Source organism: Paramormyrops kingsleyae, chromosome 7, assembly GCF_048594095.1.
Source record: "Paramormyrops kingsleyae isolate MSU_618 chromosome 7, PKINGS_0.4, whole genome shotgun sequence".
In the NCBI taxonomy this organism is placed as follows: Eukaryota; Metazoa; Chordata; class Actinopteri; order Osteoglossiformes; family Mormyridae; genus Paramormyrops; species Paramormyrops kingsleyae.
Window position 1 is genome coordinate 11,157,524 of NC_132803.1, and position 21,694 is coordinate 11,179,217.

General features: G+C 55.1%; 1 protein-coding gene across 5 annotated transcripts; it reads right to left on the reverse strand.

Moving 5' to 3' along the window:
• Positions 1-246: 246 nt before the first annotated feature.
• On the reverse strand, positions 247-21,316 carry cplane1 (ciliogenesis and planar polarity effector 1). Of its 5 annotated transcripts, none has more exons than XM_072714260.1 (51): positions 21,215-21,316; positions 20,725-20,848; positions 19,094-19,229; positions 18,895-19,014; positions 18,566-18,798; positions 18,386-18,492; positions 18,142-18,298; positions 17,778-17,881; positions 17,505-17,687; positions 17,167-17,416; positions 16,961-17,080; positions 16,106-16,851; positions 15,755-15,945; positions 15,564-15,644; positions 15,325-15,486; positions 15,059-15,232; positions 14,743-14,971; positions 14,554-14,660; positions 14,218-14,432; positions 13,961-14,125; positions 11,955-12,090; positions 11,761-11,870; positions 11,543-11,674; positions 11,374-11,467; positions 10,934-11,168; positions 10,025-10,853; positions 9,768-9,907; positions 9,547-9,656; positions 9,344-9,450; positions 8,870-8,946; positions 8,474-8,557; positions 8,200-8,377; positions 7,213-7,842; positions 6,369-7,066; positions 5,591-5,681; positions 5,434-5,494; positions 5,210-5,344; positions 4,924-4,995; positions 3,956-4,077; positions 3,646-3,853; positions 3,113-3,354; positions 2,873-2,966; positions 2,571-2,783; positions 2,213-2,243; positions 1,982-2,113; positions 1,723-1,879; positions 1,521-1,576; positions 1,268-1,408; positions 1,040-1,185; positions 667-932; positions 247-488 (listed from the first exon to the last, which is right to left on the reverse strand). In XM_072714260.1, exons 2-51 carry the CDS (start codon positions 20,803-20,805, stop codon positions 345-347), a joined length of 9,432 nt encoding a protein of 3,143 aa, XP_072570361.1. In that variant the 5' UTR covers positions 20,806-20,848; positions 21,215-21,316; the 3' UTR covers positions 247-344. The 5 variants fall into 5 exon arrangements, 3 of the variants coding, with proteins under 3 accessions (XP_072570361.1, XP_072570360.1, XP_072570362.1); XM_072714259.1 differs by having other exon boundaries at positions 21,211-21,313; XM_072714261.1 differs by having other exon boundaries at positions 16,961-17,077; positions 20,725-21,316.
• Positions 21,317-21,694: the final 378 nt, after the last annotated feature.

Here is a 21,694-nt window from a genome sequence, read left to right on the forward strand (position 1 = left end):
TGCTTTTATTTATTTTGTCCTCCTTTTCCCGGTCTTTGTATTATAGTCTTAATGGTGTTGTATCACAACACACCCATGTAAAGCATCGTCGGTCGACTCCGAGTGAAAGGCGCTATATAAAAATAAATTCAATTGAAAGCCCGGCTCAAACCAGCGACCTACCAATCACAGACACAGGGGTTTAGTCCATTGAGCCACATGCTATCACCCAAAAAGGGAAGTGAATTAAAAAATCTGATGCAGGTATGGCTTAAAAATTACATTTATTAAACACATAGTGCGCATAAAATCCAAGGTAAATCAACTGAGTATGCAGGGCACAAGCTGGCCCCCTGCATGTATGATCAGCCTGACCCCTCTCCTGCCAGCAAGCCCTCCACAGCAGCCCAGTCCAGCTTACTGAGGATGCTTCCTGTACTCTCTGACACGCTGTCCAGCTGAAATCCGGCTTCCATCCCGGCAGCCTGGGCTGAGTCCGACCACGGGCGCTGGGAAGAGGGCAGAGAGCACAGGGGGGTCAACATACGTTGTTGCACTTAATAAACTCAGTTTGGCATTAAACAAATGGATCAGGGCTCAAGGGAAACACATGGGGCCCCTAACAGAACAGACATAACATAAATAACACAGGAACAGATGCATCTGTGCCGCTGTGTAAGCCTGTACCTGTCCCCACTCCAGGCTCTCCAGCCCCAGGAGCCTCCGGATCTCCAGGGGGGGCTCCCAGGGGCTCACCACATCCCGGTCCTCCATGTCCTTGGGGCTATCGCCGCACCGGTCTTCACCTCCAGCTCCCGGCGCACTGTGGGGCTGTGGGGGCAGCCGCGTCCTGCCCCGGATCCCAGCCTGCACCCTGCCTGTGCAGTCTCGCGTGCGGGTCAGCATGCCCCGCTGCGTAACCTGGGACAGACGGTCGCTAGGGAGGGCTTTGGCTGTCCCCCCCAGGAACAGGAACGTACCGGAAAGATCAAGGCATGGGCTAGTTAGTTAATTTCTCAAATCGTGTGGGAGAATATTCCTGTGTGGACCGGAAACCCACCAGGTCTGTGCAGGCCCAACCTGCTGGCCCGCGAGGCCTGAGCCCCGGTCACCCTGCCTGGGGAAGACAGCGAGCGGAGCCCTGCTGGGGACTTGTGACTCCTCCCTGCTCTCCCAGTGGATTTACTCCTGTTTTGCAGCCCCACCCTGGAACATATCAGTGCAAATCACACCACAGCTCCGCCTCCACTGGTTAAGCAGCCAATCAGTAACTTAGGCTACTCCTGACCTGGTGCTGCTACGGGTGCTGTTCTGTGTTGGGGGCGGAGCCAGAGAGGACACGGGCAGGGCCTGCGATGCAGTGAGCAGGTCCGCCATTAAGTTGCAGGCCTCCTGAGCTCTCTGACTGTGGTGCTGCAGCAGAGCCGCCCTGTGGGAAGGAGGATTACGTGACCATCTACAGAGCGCAGCTTGCACGCACAGGCACAGTCACGCCGGTCAGCCATGTCTGAAGAGGCTGATAAACGTTCATCCGATCTTACCTGTCCTTCTCTTCTTTGACCTTCTTGTTGAGCGTGATATCCCTGGATGTCGGCTTCTGAAAAGAAAAGACGCAAAAGAAGATGCAAAGAATGTTTAATTAACCGCAGCAAGAGGCTGGGTGTGTTGCTAGGGGGCGCCGGCGAGGCCCCACGCCAAGCATGTCTCCCCAGATCAGCCGCGCTCTCTAAGCCCAACTCTCACCAGGGTTGTGGTGCCTCTGAAGGGTTTGCGCTCCTGCTCCATTCGCTCCTCCCTTTGTTTTCGGTACTCCGCCAACCGCTCCCTCTGTCTGCTCCTCATCCACACCTGTACCTCCTGCTGCTCCTCCTCTGCCTGACTTGCCTGCGGCACTCCCTGCCTGTGAGAGGAACCATAGTGTCTGAACAAGGCACAGCACAGTATCAGCACAGAGACAGGCCCGGTGCGTTCTGTGGTTGGAGCTGGAGCTACTGGCACGCACCTTCTCAGCCTGGCGGCCTGCGTGTGTGACAGACCCAGGCTCGTCGCCGACATGGCCCCATCCCGCAGCAGCTCCCCGAGGATGTCCCCCACGTCGCTGAGCCCCGACAGGTTTAGGGACTCCTCTGGCCGCCTGGGGGGGCAGGGCGGTTGGGGGTGGCACGGTGAGTTGGTCAAAGTAACGAGCCCCAGTGCCACCAAGTCCGGTCTCATACGCCATACCGCCACTTACCGTCCAGGGCCGGTCGCCATGGTGCCCAAGTCTGCAGGAGGAAACGGCAGATGGACGAGGTGAGGAGGAGAGTAGGAGAGCAAAGGCACAAAATGCAGATGCCCGACGAGCGTGACGGGGCCGGCTGCGTGAGCGTGCTCCCAGTGACACCGCACTGCCAGCACGGGGTGTCAGCTTACGCGTCAGGTACACATTCAGCAGGGAGGGTTAGGGGCTCCAGTGAGCCGCATCACTCTGCAGGACACTCAACACCGCAGAGCCTGTATCTTCATTTGATGGTTCCCATATCGAAGGTGTCAGTTTGTACTGACAGGCATTTAGACATAAAGATCAAGAGAGAGACACAGGCTGGGGTTACCCTGCAGGGAGGGAGGTGACAGGTAGGTGGCGCCGTCCACAGCAGCAGGCAGCGGAGAGCTGCAAAAGCGTGTCCTTGGGTCTGGGGGACCAGTGACCAATGCAGGGACATCAAATTCGGCTCCATAGCCTTGATGACCCTCCTCCTCCTCCTCTTCCTCCACCTCTTCATCTTCTGGGTCTATGTGCCTCGGAGGCTGACTCACTCTGGAGGCTGACACAGGGGGGCGGGGGATTCTGGTCATCACTGGACCCTTATCATGAACAGCGAGTCTGAGAGCGCGCCCACCCCCCCCACCTTACCTTCCTCTGCGACCTTCACGCCGACCTTGCTGCGGGGCTCCGGGCTGGGGGGCTCACAGCTGAGTGGACCCAGTGTGTCTATGGTCCTCACCAGCTGAGCAAGGAAGACTTCTGTCAGTGAAATGAGAGACACGGCAGACACTCGGGACACAGAGGTGGCCGGGATACAGGGGTGTCATTGCATAGAGGCACAGGGGACAGGTGGGGTGGGGAGGGGGCAGACAGGGTCAGACAGGGTACCATCCTGCTGTTGGCGAACTCCCGTTCCATGTGGTCGGCCATGCTCTGCAAGGCACTCAGCTGGGCATCCATCTCCGACAGGCGGCTCCACGCCTGCCTCCTGGACATCGCCCACCGGTCCGGCTCACCCCGCCCCTGAGAATCCTGCCCCTTAGCATCATGTCCTGCTGGTGGCTTGAGCACCACAGCATCATCCCCGGGCCGGGAGGCTGCGCTTGGAAAAGCCAGCCCCACAGGAGGTCCTGGGGATCGGAGAAAGGCAGCAGGGGTGTGAGGCGCAAGACCAGGGTTAGTGAGTCTGCCCCCTACTGGCCATTCACTGTGTCTCGGACATGGGCAGCCTATCCTCAACATCTACAGCTGAACCAGGCGACCTCGTATCCAGGGATACCACAGGTCACAGCATTCATCCACTGGGAGGTGTGTGAAACGAGCTGATTGTCAGTTCCAGGTAAGGCTACACTACCATTAGGGGCCCGCAGCTCAAATTACTGGGACAATGAGGTGAGGAATTCGAGCTGAACTGAGCTCACTTTCAGCAAGCGGGGCCCCCACTGGGGAGTTTGTAACAGGCAGCTCTGCTGGGGCGGAGTTTGCGACAGAGGCAGCGAGGAGGTGGAGCTGGCTGGAGGGTGGGGGCGAGCGAGGGCGGTCCTGGGTATGAAGGGACGGACGGGGCGGCAGCTCCCGCAATAAGGCCACGTCCTCCAGGTCGATGACATTGATGAATCCGCGGCCCACCTGAGGAGGACAGAAGCCCTAAGGTAGTCGCCGACTCCTGTCACAGCCATGGCTGTGTGACACCACTGCCGCTAAAGCTTCCCGAAGTGGGCACCCTCTTACCTTCTTCCCCGCCTGTGCTGGGGCTTCCTGGGTCTCAGGACCATGAGGACGTAGGTCCTGGGGGAACCTCAGGTCCAAGAAGATATCAGGGGGCACAACTGCAGCTTCCCGCTGCTCACCCGCTGGACAGACAACACACTGACAATGTCAAGTAGTAACCCTGATGCTAAGCCCTAGGCATTCGCGCTCTAACAGTTAGCATGCTAGTAACCCCGATGCTAAGTCTTAGGCATTCACGCTCTGGCAGTTAGCATGCTAGCAACCATGATGCTAAGCCCCAGGGATTCACACTTTGACAGTTAGCATGCTAGCAACCCCAACGCTAAGCCCTAGGCATTCACAGTCTGACAGTTAGCATGCTAGTAACCCCGATGCTAAGCCCTAGGCATTCACGGTCTGACAGCTAGCATGCTAGTAACCCTGATGCTAAGCCCTAGGCATTCACGGTCTGACAGCTAGCATGCTAGTAACCCCGATGCTAAGCCCTAGGCATTCACGCTCTGACAGCTAGCATGCTAGTAACCCCGATGCTAAGCCCTAGGCTTTCACGGTCTGACAGTTAGCATGCTAGTAACCCCAATGCTAAGCCCTAGGCATTCACGGTCTCACAACTAGCACACTAGTAACCCAGATAACATTTAAATGGAAGATTCTTCCCATACAGTAGAAGAGGGTGACAGAACATGACATTCAGGATTGCTAATCACACTTTCAGATTCCCACATCTCATGCAAGATATCTTATGGCAGATCAATATTATTCCATTATAAACCTAAAATTAGCTACATCTAAAACATTGAGGTAGTTTTCAAATCCTACAAGCTATTTATAAGGTAATAAACTGTTACATCCATATAAATGCATGTGCATGTGTGTGCAGACTTGTCTCAAATTGAAAATCTCAATCTCAGCTGAGTGGGCAACCCTGGACACATACGAGTAATTCTGCGGAAAGCAGCACGACTTACTTCCTGGGTCAGCAGTCAGAGACGCAGGAAACTTGGCAGAAACGGCTTTGTCCGCAAGTGAGATGGGAGAAGCTACAAGGACCAGAGACAGCCAATCAAAGCTTCTGACTTACACCACATGACTACAGATGAGTCAAGTTGTTATGGGATGACAGGCGAGTCCTACAGACACACAGCATGTGCGAAGACTACAGTCTAATGCTGACCAATCTGCACAGATCCTTTACAACACAGTAGGGTGGGACCATGCCCCAGAGACACCGGTAAGGGAGCAAATGGGACACACCTGGGTCGGTGCTGGTGCACGCATCGTGGACTTCCGGGGCTGCCTTCTGTGTGCAGGCAAAAGCATGCAGCTCAGCCGCAGTGGACCAAGCCTTTGCCACAAGCTCCTGGCCCGTCAGCACGGGGTCACACGTCACTGTGGCAACATAAGTCAAAGGTCACTCTCACTACTGAACTCAAATGACACCCATAGCGGAATGAGCGGTCAGATGAAGGCCGGCTTACTGAGAAGGGGCTCAGAAGGCTGCTTCATCGGCACCCTGGGCTGGGCCCCCTCTGCGCACACCTGTGAAGGCAAAGAGCCCAGCCGATTAGGCCACAGCTCTACAGAAACACACATGCAGAGGTCAGACAAACAGCACCGTGCCGAGGGCCCCTGTACCTCCGCTGGAGGGGCCGTGACAGATTCTTCTGGCATGAAGGTGACACCCACATCCCCCCTCTCTCTCCGCTTCTCCTTCCTCCTCCTCTGCCTGCGAAGTAAAGCAGGGAAGTAAAGCAAAAACTTAGTACCCATGTCATGGGTCAGTATCCCCTTCTTAATTTGAGTTCATAACATTTTAAATATTCATCTGAAATGCAGTTTAGATTTAGTTTTCTTCATATTCATTTTAAAGATATGTTTCTATTCAGCTTATATACATTTTAGTTTCAGGTTAAGTTTTAGGAATTTTATTTCTAAGGATAAACTGAAAGTTGTAGAAATGTATGTCTAATCTATAGAGAATCCTACATGTATACACAGTGCATATTATTTACTACTGTCCTCAAAATGGGGAAAAACACGTCCCAGGGATTGCTAATGGTGAGACCAGAAAAAAATTGCAAGTAAGCCATATAGTATTAAACAGTATTAAACAGTAACAGAAAGTATGACAGCATTATTATTTCATTTTGGAAGCAGTATTTTAGTTTTCGACTTTAGTTGTAGTTTTTAATTTTATTTTTAAATGTTATTTTGTTTACAAAAATTGTTTCTTCTAGTTTGAGTTTTAATTTTCATTAGATAATAGCCCTGGACCCTTCTGGAAGATTCCACAGCAGCGATGGGCAGCTACAGAGTGACACTCAGTGGCACTCAGATCCCACGGCAAGATGCAAATCCCCAGGAACAACACCCCCCAGATATACTCAGGGGGTCCAGCCCAAGGCTGCCTCACCTCTTTGCGGAGCTCGGGGCCGTGTGGCGGGCCGCCTCAGCAGTAAGCGGCTGCCTCTCCGCAGTCAGGAGGAGAAGCTGCCTGCTGCCCCACAAGGGCCCTCCTGCTAGCTCCTCCAAGGGAATGAGACGAGGGGTCGGCAGCGGAGGCGGAGGGGGGCGCTCTGCTCTAACATGGAACTCGGATTCTGTCCGCAGCAGCCGAATCCCTAGCCCAGGGAAGGACCTGGACGGGGCGGGGGGGCAGGCGAGTGTGGGGGGAGCGTCGGAGTGGAAGCGGAGTAACGGGAGCACGGGGGACTGGGCATATCTGTAGGGTTCCGCACGCCGGAGCCTAGGCGGAGAACTCCAGGGCACCTGACCTGGGGGCGGCGGGTCAACCGGGAGGTGACCGCTCCGGCCCGGTCCCCAGGCCTCTCTCACCGAGGGAGGGGGTAGCTGGCTAGAAGAAGAAACCAATGGAGGCTGTGGCTGCAGCAAAGGCCGCTTATTGGAATGCAGCTGTAACAGCGGGAGCCCAGCTGGGGGCACTGTGGGTAGGGTGTGCTCAGGTGTGTCCTGGGGCAGCAGCAGCGGGATGCCTACAGGGGCATGGCTAGTCACGGAGCGGAGCAGCCCAGAGGATGCAGGGAGTAAACCGTCCTGGCCCATCTGACTGATCTGGGACCAGTCAGCATCTACAGCCAGCACTGGCGAGTCCTGGAAAGAAACAGGAGGGAGGAGATCAGCTGACAGACCATTATTCACCCCCACCTCCTACAGAGACAGCGCTGAGCAGCCCCCCCATGCCACACACACACACACACACACACACAGGTCATTGATGCTCCTGTGTGAATCCCCACCTGCAGAGCTTGCTTGGGCAGGGCTGCTGTGCCGGAAAAGTCTTGGCCCTTAGCTGGGATCTGAGTGTTGGGCTGGATGGGGGATACATTGTGTTGGAGGACAGGGGTAGGCAACTGGGGTAAAACAGACTGGCTGAGCTGGGGCAACATTGATTGGTTGTAGTCAGGCAAAACAGGATGGGGCAAAAGGGGAAGGGTGAAATGAGACTGGGGCAGGTTGGGCTGAGGGTGGGGCAGATCAGACTGAGGGTGGGGCAGGTTGGGCTGAGGGTGGGGCAGGTTGGGCTGTAAGTGGGGCAGATCAGGTTGTGGGTGGGGCAGGTTGGGCTGAAGCTGAGGCAGATTGGCCTGAGAGTGGGGCAGGTTGGGCTGTAAGTGGGGCAGGTTGGGCTGAAGCTGGGGCAGGTTGGGCTGTAAGTGGGGCAGGTTGTACTGAAGGTGGGGCAGGTTGGCCTGAGAGTGGGGCAGGTTGGGCTGTAAGTGGGGCAGGTTGGGCTGAAGCTGGGGCAGATTGGCCTGAGAGTGGGGCAGGTTGGGCTGTAAGTGGGGCAGGTTATACTGAAGGTGGGGCAGGTTGGTAAATGACATTCCCACAGTTTGCATGAGACCCATGAAGTTGATCTGTTGTAACTGGAGACAGAAAAAAAAGAAACAAGTGTGAGCAGACATGCGGGTATGAAGAATCCTCCCAGAGCGATGGTTGGCGCATTTAAGCGGTCCGAAGGCATCCTGAGCATCAGGTACACTGACGGGGTAATCACATTCGTACCACACCGTAACCACAAACCTCAGTGTCCGCGTTTTTCCCGCTCTGTGACTGTGGCGTCTTTCTTGTGTTTTTCCCCCTCCGTAACCGCATCTTTCTAGCTCTACCACCGTGTCATCTTTCCCGCTCAGTGACCGCGTCTTTCCCGCTCAGTGACCGCGTCTTTCCCGCTCAGTGACCGCGTCTTTCCCGCTCAGTGACCGCGTCTTTCTCGTATTCACCTGTACCAGCCTGAAAAGCTCATCCTGCAGGAGTCGCGTGATGCTGTCAGAGTGCTGGGGTTCCGTAGCAGGCCCCCCCCTGGCCACACTCTCCGAGCATGGCTCCAGCTGTGGGCTTGTCCGGGGGAGGGGCTTGGGGTTCCTTGGCATGCTGGGTTCGAGACCCAGCCGTGAGTGTCTGTGGGGACAGATGGGTGGGGGAGGCAGGTATCAGTGCTACTGTAGTCACTGCCCATAATGCACTGCCACGCCAGCAGGAGGTCACGACACTCACTCCTCCTCCGCACTCCCAGTCCTCTCAGGTCCTGATTCTGCTCCACGGGCCCCAGGACTCTCTGACCCCTCCAGCTCGTCAGCCCTGAAGCACACAGGCACACTAGTGTGGGTCCAAACGCAGCCCGAATCAGCTTGTGAAACATAACTCAGCAGATATTATTGATGAAGGAGCACGGTTACCATGAGTAACAAGCAGAGGACTCCTCCCTTCACGGCCGCTCGGGGGACTCTGCGTTACCCCCCCACACACAGCCCCTCGGGGGACTCTGCGTTACCCCCCCCACACAGCCCCTCAGGAGACTCTCTGTTACCCCCCACACAGCCCCTCGGGAGACTCTCTGTTACCCCCTCCCACACACCCCCTCGGGAGACTCTCTGTTACCCCCGCACTTACTGAGACGATGTTCCAGGCGACCCACAAGCCGCTTCCTTTGGGGGGGTGTCATAGTCCAGGTCAGCCAGCGTCAGTGTCTGTGCAGGTGAATAAGACAGTATGTGGTGTGAGGCACTGGGTGTTTTGCAGAAGGAGGAATTTATACTGCTGAATTTATACCGATTACTTTTGGGCGTCATAAAATGCCTCATTAGTATTTTAACTGTACTACTAATCTGCTTAAATTGTTGGTGTAAATAAACACTCGAATGGTACTGAAAAGCTGGCCTCCAGCCAAATGTTTCGCCTGTCATCTGAAGCCCTGGTGATCACTCATGCGCTATGTAATATCGATATGATATCGCCCAGCCCTAGGCAGAATCTTCCACAGCGGTCACTTGACTGAAACACAGGTGATAGACTGCGTACCAGTCCCCGCAGAGCAGCCTCGCGTCCTGGTCTCTTACCATAGCACCGCTTCCTAACCACACCCACCTGATCTTTGGGGGATGGCGTCCTGGGGACAGTCCTGATCTGGACAGAGATGTCAGGTCGAGTGAGGGACTCCAGCAACTCAGAGGGCTCCTCCGTACTCCTGTCATCTGAGCCATTAAAGAGCCAGCTGATTATAGCACCCACTACAGCACACACTAAGGAAATAACCGTCAATTTTCACCCGATCCTCCTGTGCTCCTCACCTTCCTCGGCCGTGCTAAGGTCAGAGGTCACGCTGTCCTCACGGTACTGGCATGAAGGGTCCTGTTCCTCAGAGCCCGCCCCAGGCCCCGCCGCCTCCATCAGAGACATGCTGCAGAGCAGAACACAGATTCACCCCCGCAGTCCCACCCAGAGAGAAAATCTGCCACACACACAATCCTGCATTTACTGTCCCCCTGCATGCTGACCATGCCCTGCTCACCCAAAGGGGCGCCCTCGCGGAGGATCTGGGGCAGAAGGCGTAGGGGGGCTCCCAGAGGAGGCACAGCACTCTGTGTCCTCACTGCACCAATCCTTCTCTGGCAGCAGCACTGGGGTGACTGTTGCCTCCGTTAGTGGCACCTGGGGTAGAGAGAGGGGCAGTGCCCACCAAGGAAAAATAAACCACAGAGCCAGCTGCGAAAAAGCATTTCTTCATTTAAAAGCCTAAACACTGCAGGAGAAGGATGACTCATGGACCTGGAAGTGTATGTCCAGCAGGGCGGCGCTGTATCTGCTTGTCAGGAGCTTCAGGGCACTGAGGACAGCTGGGGCAGATGTCTTAGCCCTGATAAACACCACCCCGGCCTCTCCGATGGCTGCAACTGCCCTCTTGTGGGAGGAATGGATATGTGAGACCTTCCTGTCAGACCAGCGCATCATCCACTCTAGCAGTCGGCTCAGACTTGGGAACTGGGCGTCCAGTCCGGGGTCAGGGTCTTCGCAAGGGTCCAAATCAGCATCAGGCTGGACCTCAAACAGCCAGGGGGAGGCCTCAGAATTGACCTGGGGCCCTTGGATGCTGTACTTAGAACTATTCCTGGCCTGACGGTGGAGGCCAAACAAGCCCTGGGACTTTCCTGCCCCAAGACCAGGGAAGAGTGGCTCCGAGCCGGCCACGCTGGTACCAGGTGCCAGGGACTGGCTGTGGCCCTGGACCAGGCCAGACGAGGCAAGCCGATAGCAGCGACCAGGCCGGAACACGGCAGTCCCTTTTCTGTCACGAGCACAGCGGCGCCGAAGTGTGGTCATCATGTCAAACGTCAGGGAGTGCAATTCACTCTCCCACAGCTGGGGGGTGTAGCTACTCAGGAGGGGGGGGTCCAAGTGTGCACCCCCTACACTATCCTTCTCTAGCACGTAGCTCAGGAAAAGCTCAAGGAAACTCAGGTACTCATCGTCATCCAACTCGAACACCCAGGTCCCGACGGGAGGCAGGCGCGCCCTGCCTGGTGTGCCTGCCCGGGGCTCCCTCTCCTGCTCCAGCAGGCCGGGATCCTCCCTGCCCCCGGTCCGTCCGGCACCACTCCTGACCAGAAAGAAAAGCCAGCATCAAGTCGCGTAGCATAGCCCTGTGAAAAGCAGCTCTCTGCCAAACCAAGCCCTTACCGAAGCTGGCTCACTCCACGCGGAAGTGACGCGGTCTCCGAGCCGGTATCGGCCGTGTCCCCGCAGTCCGTCAGTGTACTGCAGCTCAGGCTGGCCCCCTGGGAGTCTCCTGTCTCCTCCTCCCTCTCCCACAGGTGGCGCTGCGGGGGGCCAAGGTACTTAGCTACACGACTGCGATCCCGTCGGCTCTTCTTCAACTGATCCTCGATCAGAGAGGCCATCGCCTGGTTCTCTCCTAGAAAGGGGGCAGGGGAAGTGTGGGGTTCATGTAGATGGGGAGCGACATGCCCAACTGCAACGCGCAGAAGGGAAAGCGATGATCGCTTTTGAAGCGATTGCTCATAGCCATATATGCTCATAATAAGGGTAAAGACGGACTACAAATGGCAGGGCACAGGAAGGCTAAAGGTCACAGGCCACTGGAAAAGGGTGTGACCTACCAAGCCTCTGCAGCAGAGAGCTGTACTTCTCCCTCAGGGAGACCCGCACCGAGTCCTCCTGGTCCGGGAAGGCCTGGGACAGCACCTGTGTCACCTAAGACGGGGGCATGGTCAGAGGGGAATCATCAGTGGGCCGAGCAGACAGAGCTGTCCCAGAGGAGGCAGTTACCATGGGAACAGGTGGCAGTGCAGATGCCAGGCTGAGCAGCACATCCTGCAGGACCTCTTCGGCATTCAGGAACCGAGCGAAGGGGAGGAGACGGCAGCCCCAGCGCAGGGCGTCCACGCAACATGCCTCCAGCTGTGAGAGAAAGACGGCATGAGCCCGCCTGCGAGGGGCACACTCACAGCTGATGTCTCTCAGACCTCTTCCTGATCGCAGCACACCTGTGTGCCCATCCCATGATTCCTTGCAGCCTGGTACTTCCTGCAGGAAACCGACAGCTGGTCCCGAACATGGAGCATCCAGCAGAGACCACACAGCTCCCTGAAGCATGCTGCGAAGGACAGAAGCCGCCGTGATGCGATCTCCATAGTGACAAAGGCACCCTCCTTACTGACCGAATTCATCAGAGTCTTACTGATCATCTCCACGGTGACTGAGTCCAGAATCCCATCCCTTGGAGACCCAGGTATGACAAAGCCGCTGGGGGAGATGAACTTCATAAGTCCATCGGGAAACGACCTGACTGCAGCCTCAGAGCAATCCTTACGGATCTGGGAACAGACGAGTTAACTAGTTAAAGTAAATTCTTTAGCTAAAAGCAGACTTTTTGAACCCTAAAAGCAACAATAATCCTAAACCCAACCCCTAACCCAAAACCCTAATCTTAACCCTAAACCAGGGGTGGGCAATCTCAGGGCCATTGTGTGCGGGTTTTCGACTGACTGGCTGAGGAGTCCTCACACCTGGGTTTGAACAGCTGCCCTTAAGGTTATCCCAAAAACCTGCATATATACTGGCCCTGAGGATGAGATGCCTACAGCTGCCCTAAACCTAACCCTAACCCTAATCAGACACAGGGTTAACCCTAACCCTAATCAGTTGTTATTCATGAAATTATTAATCAACTTCATTAATGTTTCCCCACAGCTCCAGATGGCAACTAAAATAGTCGCCAATGAAGCTAGTTTTTTCATTCCAGTTGCCAATGGCAACAGCCTCCCACAATCCAAGGAAAAATTAAATAAAAACTGAAAAAGCCAAAAAAAAGTGGCAGCTTTTAATTTAATTAAATTATGTGCACTCTTAACCTGCGACTGCTATTTCTGCTACATTATCACATGATTAAAGCGTGGATTGATCCAGAGCAGTGTTGACAGATTGGGCGGGTATTGTCAAATTGTTGCGTTGCAGACTCTTCTGTGTCCATTTAAGTGCAATATATAGAAAATATTTATGGATTAATAAGTATAAACCTAAATGATATAGACATATATCATTTAATACTTAAAGGCAAGCTTTAAGCATTAAACTAACACACAGTGAAAAACATTACAAACAGTGAAAGTTATTACAGCTGGAAATCTGCATATAAGGCTAACTTCACTGCGGTGTTGGAGTTAAGCTTAAAAAAGGTTTAAGGTTTCGAACCCGCTTTCTGGAATATTTCAGTACAGATCCGTACATCCCCACATGCATCATCAAGTGAAAATAGCAGGGAGGTATACCCGGAAGTGGGTTCAGGGTTAAATAGCAGGGAGATATACCCGGGAGTGGGTTCGGGGTTAAACAGCAGGGAGGTATACCCGGAAGTGGGTTCGGGGTTAAACAGCAGGGAGGTATACCCGGGAGTGGGTTCGGGGTTAAACAGCAGGGAGGTATACCCGGGAGTGGGTTCGGGGTTAAACAGCAGGGAGGTATACCCGGAAGTGGGTTCGGGGTTAAACAGCAGGAAGGTATACCTGGAAGTGGGTTCGGGGTTAAATAGCAGGGAGGTATACCCGGGAGTGGGTTCGGGGTTAAACAGCAGGGAGGTATACCCGGAAGTGGGTTCGGGGTTAAACAGCAGGGAGGTATACCTGGAAGTGGGTTCGGGGTTAAATAGCAGGGAGGTATACCCGGGAGTGGGTTCGGGGTTAAACAGCAGGGAGGTATACCCGGGAGTGGGTTTGGGGTTAAACCCCATGACACAGCAGCACAGTTAGCTTTATATTCAGTTTTCTGGCTATAACGTCTTTCAACAAAAGCAAGCAACACCCCATGGTTTTCTAGGTTTATTTACAGGCAAATTTTAATTAATATTTCAATGTTTGTGCGTGCACTTCATGTTCAACAGCCCAGCTGTGTTTCTTACATATTGCGTATCATATATTGCACATTTCTGTGTCATTTATTATTATTCTGATGTATAAGAATGCAGAAGGCAATAGTAGGCAGATCAGAGAGCGCGGATAGGAGAAAGAAAAGGCAGAGTGAGGTGGACTGGAAACAAAATGTGCCATATAAGTATTTTTTTATTTATTTCACATATGACATGTTATGGAGATTGTGGCTCCTAGAAAAAAACCATTTGGCTCTGAAATATTTTGGGTTTGGGAGCCAATGGCTCCTAACATTTTTTCTGTCTAGAACCCACTGTCATACCTTCCGCATCACCCGGCGACAGTGGCGCAGCTGTGCCGTGTACCACTGGGCAGCAGGGACGCAGCAGCGAGCGGCCCTCAGGAGCAACAGCACCCTCTGCAGGACGGCAGACACCTGCAGACGGGATAGCCGCTCCAGCGCCAGTGGCCCTTCTCCTGCGGGGTCCTGGAGCAAAGCAGCAAAGGACAAACCGATGCGGTGCCTAACCAAGGCACAGACCCCAAACCCCAATCACGTTACCGTACTGTGGCACATACATCGGGGTCTGGGGCAGGCTGGGGGCAATACAGCGGAGGGGCAGGCAGGTATAGCCCACCGGGCACCAGTGCGGGCAGGCAGGACCCCAGCATCCTGGCACGGTCCACCAGGTGGCGCAGTGGCTGCGACAGCACGTCCAGCCCAGCCATGGCTGCTGCCCTGAGGAGGTCCTGCACCGAGGCCTGGAGATGATCGTCCTCCTCTTCCTGGGAGCCTATGGGAGGCAGACACACGATGACGGCTGCGCACCCCAAACAGAGAGGCAGGGAGCCTAACCATACTGCCCTCCTCCAGGGAGCCTGAGAGAGGCAGGCACACACCCGCCAAGCACTCACACTGCTGGCTGCGCAGTGCCTCCATGCCTAGCACGCACTCCAGCTGCGCCTGCAGTATGTGTCTGGGGTTCAGTTCCCCTGGCAGGTGCAGTTCCTTCCATCGTAGCCTGGGGGTGGCAGTAAGCACTTGGTGAACATCATCGTTGGTCTCTAGAGACGACACACACCCCGGCAGACTGGCACACTTACCCTGTGAGGCGGGTCTCATCCCTACAGTAGCCGGTGTAAGTGACGCCCAGGGAGACGGCCGTCTTCCAGTCTCCCAGGCGACGGGCGAACCATGCAGCCTCGGGAAGAAGCCCCCCCAGGAGGAGAAGGTCCAGGGCGTAGCCCACGGTCCACACCCCCGACAGCTCCTGACTCCGCACCGCCTCCGTGACAGAGATCTGGCTCAGGGGCACCAGCCTCTGGCCAGGGGCTGCACACACACGCGAGCACGCAGGCAGTGAGCGCACACACGTGTAACATACGTGCAAGCCTGGAAGCAGCTGGAAGCCAGACCCACCTGGAGGCAGGTGCAGGGGGGGCAGAACGTCCACGCAGTGGGGGGGCATGATGGCCAGCGGTTGGTTGGTGAAGTAGGAGGCCATGAACCTACCGAGTGACTGCACCACTGCGTAGATGGCCTCGCTGTTCACCTGCTGCAGACGGGCAGTGAGGGCCGACTCTGCCTGTGCGGCTGGACGGAGGGGTAATGAAGGCGTCACCATGGCGATAGTGACAGTGACAGCCACCCGCCACCCCCTCCACACACACAACACCCAGCCTCACCGCCTGCCTGGGCCTCATCCTCCACCTCCAGCCCCGCTTTCCGGACCAGCCTCTGGGCCAGCTGGTCACAGAACCCCTGGGCCTCCCTCAAGCGGTACCGGAAGAGCAGGCTGTAGAGCAGCGCCAGGCAGTACCGGGTCTCCAGGAAGCAGGAGCGCGGCCCTGGTGGGCAGAGGGAGCATCAGTGGCTGCCACATTAACCGGACCGCAGATGCAGACCAGGGCTCCCCCCCACACACCTCCGCCTCGGTCCGCCAGTAGCTCAGTGACCCACGCCTGGACGCCGTCTGCATATGAGCCCGTCAGGAAGTGCTGCTCACCTGGAAGCAGGGAGAGCCACGACGTGGACACGCTGTTCACCGGCACGGCCTGAACACAGCCGCACACACATGCACTGAGACAGTGGACGGGATACAGCCTGGATTCGGACCTGTGACCCTATACAGTGTAGGGCCCCCCTCCAGCTGAGCTCCGGCTGCCTGCAGGACCCGCTGCACCTGGTTCAGGACATCAGAGATGCTGTGCCGCTCCTCTTCACAGCTGCCATGTCCTGGCTGGGAGCACAGCCCATCTGCACACTGCAGCGCCGTCGTGTACAGCTCCTGCCACACCCTCAGCAACCTGTAGGGGGAGTACTGATAAATCTCTAGCCAAGCACAGGTGCTTCCGGACTGAACACAATACAAGTACAGCCCTCTTCGAGGCATGATTCCTGCAGGAACAACAAAAACAGTTCAGAAGCAAAGCTAAATTCTAAAGAAAATTAGGTATCCCGCAATACCTTCGGGAAGGATGTCGTCCCATGAGCTGGGCATTCTGGGAAAACCTCTGAAGGGGGTTCCACTGTGCCTCCCTCAGCAGTGAGACAGAAAAGACATCAAACAGAGGGACAGAAGATGGAGCTCCCTGGTGCTCAGGAAGGCTGTAGCAGGTTCTCTGTGGAAGCCAGTAGGTTTGGTCAAGACTCTGGGAGGCCAGGGTGAGAACCAGCAGGGCAGTGGAGAGGGTGTAGGAGGATGGAGCAGCACCGCCACCCTGAGGCGACAGCAGCAGGCGCACCACCTGCTCTGTCAGCTCCACTGCCACGCCCAGGCAGGTGGCTCCGCCCACATGGGGCATGTCCCACGATAGCAGGTAGAGAAGGGTCTGCAGCAGGTTCAGAACACGAGACAGCCAGGTGTCCTGCACCATCTCTGGCCCACGGGATGCTGGGAAAGGAGCGAGACGCAGGAGAACGGCATACCGCAGGGCACAGCGCACCGCATATCTCAGCAGACGAGCACGGTGCTCCATGGCGCCCCCCAGTGACACACCCAGCGCCCAGGCCGTCAGCAGGCTCCTCCGTGCATGTGACAGCTTCACCAGTAGGGGTGGGGCTTCAGGCTCCGCCTCTGTGAGGTCGTGGGATTGGTCAGGATAAGCATGAAGAGTGTCGAACATAGAGGCGAACTCCAGTCTCCCCTCCATCTCCACGCATGGACCAGGAAGCTGACTGCCCTCGTCATCAGAGTCCTCCTCAGCCGCCACCTGCAGAGGGTGTCAGATGGGGCCCTGGGCTCAATCTACTTTAGTGGAGCGCTTCTCCAAACCAGAATGGAGAGCAAGCCGGTCAAAGCGAACCAAAGAGCACGCTGACCTGGGCCTGTGTGCCCGAGTCGCCCCCCAGCAGGAAGCGGGGTAGGTCCGTGTCAAGCGCGTCACCCCCACGGAGCTCCTGCAGGCTGCTCGGCAGCTTAAGCGTGGACAGCGCCTCCTGCTAGAGTCAGGGGAAGGTCACAACGGAGGCCGGTACAGATGCAGCATTTGAGCGCGGGGCGCCTCGTCAAAAGAGGATCTGCTTACCCCCTGGGAGCCAGCCACGCCCTGCCGGAACACCTCCAAGGCTTCCATGGCGTCCAGGAGGAGGGCACCGACGAACGCAGCGGCAGAGGGCCGGCGGGGGATGCGCAGGACAGTCGCCGTGTAGCCATCAGACACGACGAGGCAGGCCAACTGGGGGTGCCAGGATACGGAATATCGCTGCCGCAGGACGTCCTGAGCAGAGGCACAGGAGCTGGGCGGGGAAGCGTCCTGCGGCTGGGCCTGGGGGGGTCTGCAGAGAGGAGTTTAAGCAGAGTTTGCATACCACAGTTAGTGGTAACGGCTGTGTGTGTGTGCGCATGGGGGGGGGGGGGGCTCACCTGTAGGTGACCAGTGGGTGGAGAGGCAGGAAGTGGGCGGGGCCGAGCTCCACGCTGCAACCTGAGGTGGAGAGAGACAGGAGCCCCCCCAGCCGGGCCAGAAGCAGCAGGGACCCCCGCTTCAGCACACAGGCCAGGAAGAGCCCCCCTGCACTCCAGCTCACATCCGCCACCCAGTACGACCTGTAGGGGGCAGACACTCCATCCCATAAGCACCCAGAACCAGACAATATGCCCCCCCACCACCTTGACACAGACACAGCACGCACTCACCTGACACACTTGGCGGGGATGGCAAGGTCTCTGCTTCCGCAGCCCCCCAGCCAGCTGGGCACAGAGACAAGGTTCTGGGTGCTGATGAATAGAACCTGGGTGGCCTGAACAAAGCAGAACATGGTCAGACGCTGATGCAGGATCAACGTCTATGAAACATACACATCAGGATTCAAGCTGTGTCACATGCCTTTAGAGTAACAGTGAAATTCTTATGCCACAGTTGCGTGGGAGGGGACAGACATACGGAGTGATACAGGACAGTAGGGACATCAGGGACAAGATGCGCAATATAGGAATAAACATAAGAAACGTGTAATGAACAGAAAATGCTGATTGGCTGTCCACCCAGCACTCCACCTACTCTGGGGTCCCTCTGGTTCAGGGTCACAGCCAAGAGCAGCCCGTCAGGGGACAGGGCACACAGCAGGCCCCCCCGGGACTTCACAGGGCGGCAGGGGGGATGCAGGCTGTCCAGCGGGTACAGCTGTGTGGCCCAGCGCACGCTGTACCCCTGCGGACTAAAAACACAGTAAGGCATCAGCAAGTACAGTTCTTCTCCGGGGGCTGCACCGGCCCCCCACACGGGCCCCCGCCGAGGCCCTCACCTGAGCCGGCGCTCGGGGCCCTCCTCCCAGCGAATCTTCAGGAAGGTGACACCCAGCTGGTTCCCCGCGATGTAAGCGAACGCAGACAGGCAGCAGTCGCCCAGGGCCTAGCAGAGGCAGGGACAGGGTCAGCACTGGGCTGGCTCCCCCCAGCCAGAAAGGTCATCCGAGGTTCCTCACCTCCCCCTGCACAAAGGCACAGTGCAGGCAGGCCTCTCTGTCCACCGGCGAAGGCAGGGAAGGGCATTCAGGAGGCAGGATCTCAGCCCAGCGGCCCCTCGCCTCGCCATCCCGCAGCCCCCCCAGCCCCCGCGCATCCACACACTCCCACAGGAAGACCCGCGTCGTCAGAGCAGCCAGGAGGAGCCGGCGGCCATCCCCCGAGACCAGCAAAGACGGGCTCATGGATCGCTCTGCACACACCGAGACACACACGGGGGGGTCACACACTATGGTTAGGTGTCACCACAGCTCACCACACTATGACACACTCACACACATAGACCTACCCTTAGCCATGGTGGCCATTTCGCATACAGCCGGCACTGGGGCCACAGTCTTTATAAAGTCCCTGTCCTTATTCCACAAAAACACCTCCCCAGAGAGCAGCAGGCCGGCCAGCCAGGCACCTAGGGGAACCAGGACATGACCATGAAGACCCCACGACCACCAGAGACCCCACATCTGAAGCCCAGGGGCGCTCGGCACCATTGTGGGACGCTGCCATGGCGACCACCCTGGGGAGAAGCGGCTGAAGTTTGGGGGTTCTTCTCTTGGTCCGCCCTGATGCCATGTCGATCTCGCTGATCCTTGTGTGGTCCAGCACAAACACAGCCTCCTTCTCCTGGGGGACAAAACATAACCTGTGTATAGTGAGGGTCCAACCCATAGGGTCAGGAATCCGGTGGAGTGACAGAACACTCATTATAGAAGGACAGGATCCTGCTCACTGCTCAACAGGGGAGGGGGGAATCCTACTCATAATTTAACAGGGGTTATCCTGCTCATAGGTTAACAGGAGGTAATCATGAGCTGAGATTAACAGGGAGTGATCTCTGCATCTGTAAAGCGGGGGGTAGATAGGGTTGTCCCCTGTCCTGGTTTTCCCAGGATTGTCACCTGTCCTGGTTTTTTGAGAAGATGTACATCTAGTTTAGAATTTCGTAGTTTCAATTAAAACCTCACTTGGTTTCCTTCTACCGCTATTCTTTTTTCTTCCTGGTTATGTTTATACATGCAATCCTGCGTCCGTAAATGGTTTAGAACGGGTAAAACAACGATGATTGGCCTTGTCTGTACTTTTATTTGATTGGTAGCATAAATACGAAGCTTACCTGTTACCTAGCAACTGCGCGGGCTGTCAGTCAGCCGCATGCATCCACATCCACGACCCCACTGTGTCTTAAAATTGCTAGCTAGGTATAATATTATTTTTAAAAATCTTAATTTTTTATTTTTTTTTTTGTCGGTTTTTTGAAATTCACAAAACATCAAAGAAATGGCAATTTACAATGTACAACACAGAGTTGGCGAAAAGAGAAAACTTTTCTGAATAGGTAAAACCCAACTAAGGCGACTGGGGAGTTTTCGACAAAGCAGAATTTCCCAGTCAGCTGGATAACTTAAGCCAAACATGAAAACTGTCCAATAGGAGGAGAGGTAAGCAACCTTCTTATTGGACAGTCCTTACATTTGGCTTAAGTTATCTGGATAATGAAAAAAAGACTGCATTGTGGAATACCCCCCACCCCTGCCTCGTGTCTCTGCCATGTTTTGTGTCCAGTCAAATATGAAGGAAAAACGGTGCTTGACAATTATGCAAAAACAAAGTAGCACCACTGATTTGTATTCAGCAAATGCAAAAAATGTACCCGTTGCAACTTTTGGTCAAAGCACATCAGGTTAGATTAAACATATCATGCTTGGAGTTTAAAGCATTCATTGAGGGACAGCAGGGACATCTGCAGGCAGCAAAAAGGGAAGAGAAATATACATGGAAAAGAGGTGTGAAATGTCAGTGTTAGGTTGTCAAAAGTCATGAAGTTGTTTATAATTTATTATAATATGTCTAATAATGTTTTCATTGGTAAAGGGAGTATACCTTTGGACATATTAGGGTTGGGTTTTGCAATAGATTATAATTTGACTACATGCATATATAGTCCAGTTTGCTAGTGTATATATATGTTTACTCGTTACGTAGAAAGAGACAGCAGGGGCTAGAGTGAGCGCAGAGGCCAATAGTATATTTGCGAAAATGGATATATCCCTCCTCCCCCCCAAAATGTCCCGGTTTTTCACAAATCAAAAGGTGGCAACCCTAGTGGTGTCCCACCTACCTGTCCGAGCCAACAGAACCGCGGCCACGGCTTCCTGCGCTTGATACTGGTAACCAGCATCACCTCCAGATGCAGCTCCATCTTCCCTCGCGGATAACAGTGATCCTGACATCCACGCAGCTACCTGCCTAACACGAAACAGACACGCAACGCTCGTGCTTTTCGCGTTTACGGCGTGTTGAAATGAAAAAGCGGGCGGAAATATTATGATGAATTTGCCATTTTAACATCAGAAGTGAACCTGGACCGAAGACGGTGCTCGTTAGTACATCTGGTACACTAAACCAGTCGGCTTCTGCCTAGTGGTGGTTAACTGGCGTCCACAGCAACCAAGCGACGCCGCTGTTGCTAACAGCTAACAGGCTAACATCGGCTAGCGATGCTAACTGAGTAACCAGACATTACGTGCTACATTCCCGACTCCTGTCTGACTGCTACCTGAGGTAATACTCAGGCTAATCAAGCCCAGTTCACTATTGGGGCTACTTGCCCAAATTCATCATGAAAACTTTCAAATCTCCCTCCGCTTCCGGACCGAGAGACACCTCCCCTGTCCTCAGCCGCGAACGGAGCGCTGACTTCGTGCTCTGGCACAGCGACCCCCGCGGGCACAGACGGGATTACAGCGAGGTCGCTGGATAAACTACTGACGTCAGTCATAGCAGGTATCGGACTCAACGATCTACCGTTACATAGGTGCTAATGTAAGTGAACCCTGGTAAAGTAGAAGTCAGCAAGGGAATATCAGTAATAATAAAAAAAACTAATGTAACAGAGAATAAATAATAAAATAAACAAAATAACAAAACTGTGTACCACTATGGTGAATATAGTGCAAAAAGGTTGTTGTGAAACATACATTCAAAGTCCGTACAGAATGTTGGCATGTATTGTAGTGGGTAAGAAAGCGTATCTGTAGCTCTCAGTTTTGCATTATGGGAGATGAGACTGAGTATGCTCCTCATCTCCC

Coding starts and splice junctions, on each gene's coding strand:
- cplane1 (XM_072714260.1), bottom strand. CDS start 20,805: ATGGAGCTGCATCTGGAGGTGATGCTGGTTACCAGTATCAAGCGCAGG. Junction 18,299..18,385: donor GGCCCCGAGCGCCGGCTCAG/GTGAGGGCCTCG, acceptor CTGTGTTTTTAG/TCCGCAGGGGTACAGCGTGC. Junction 11,468..11,542: donor CACTGCCACCTGTTCCCATG/GTAACTGCCTCC, acceptor CCCCCGTCTTAG/GTGACACAGGTGCTGTCCCA.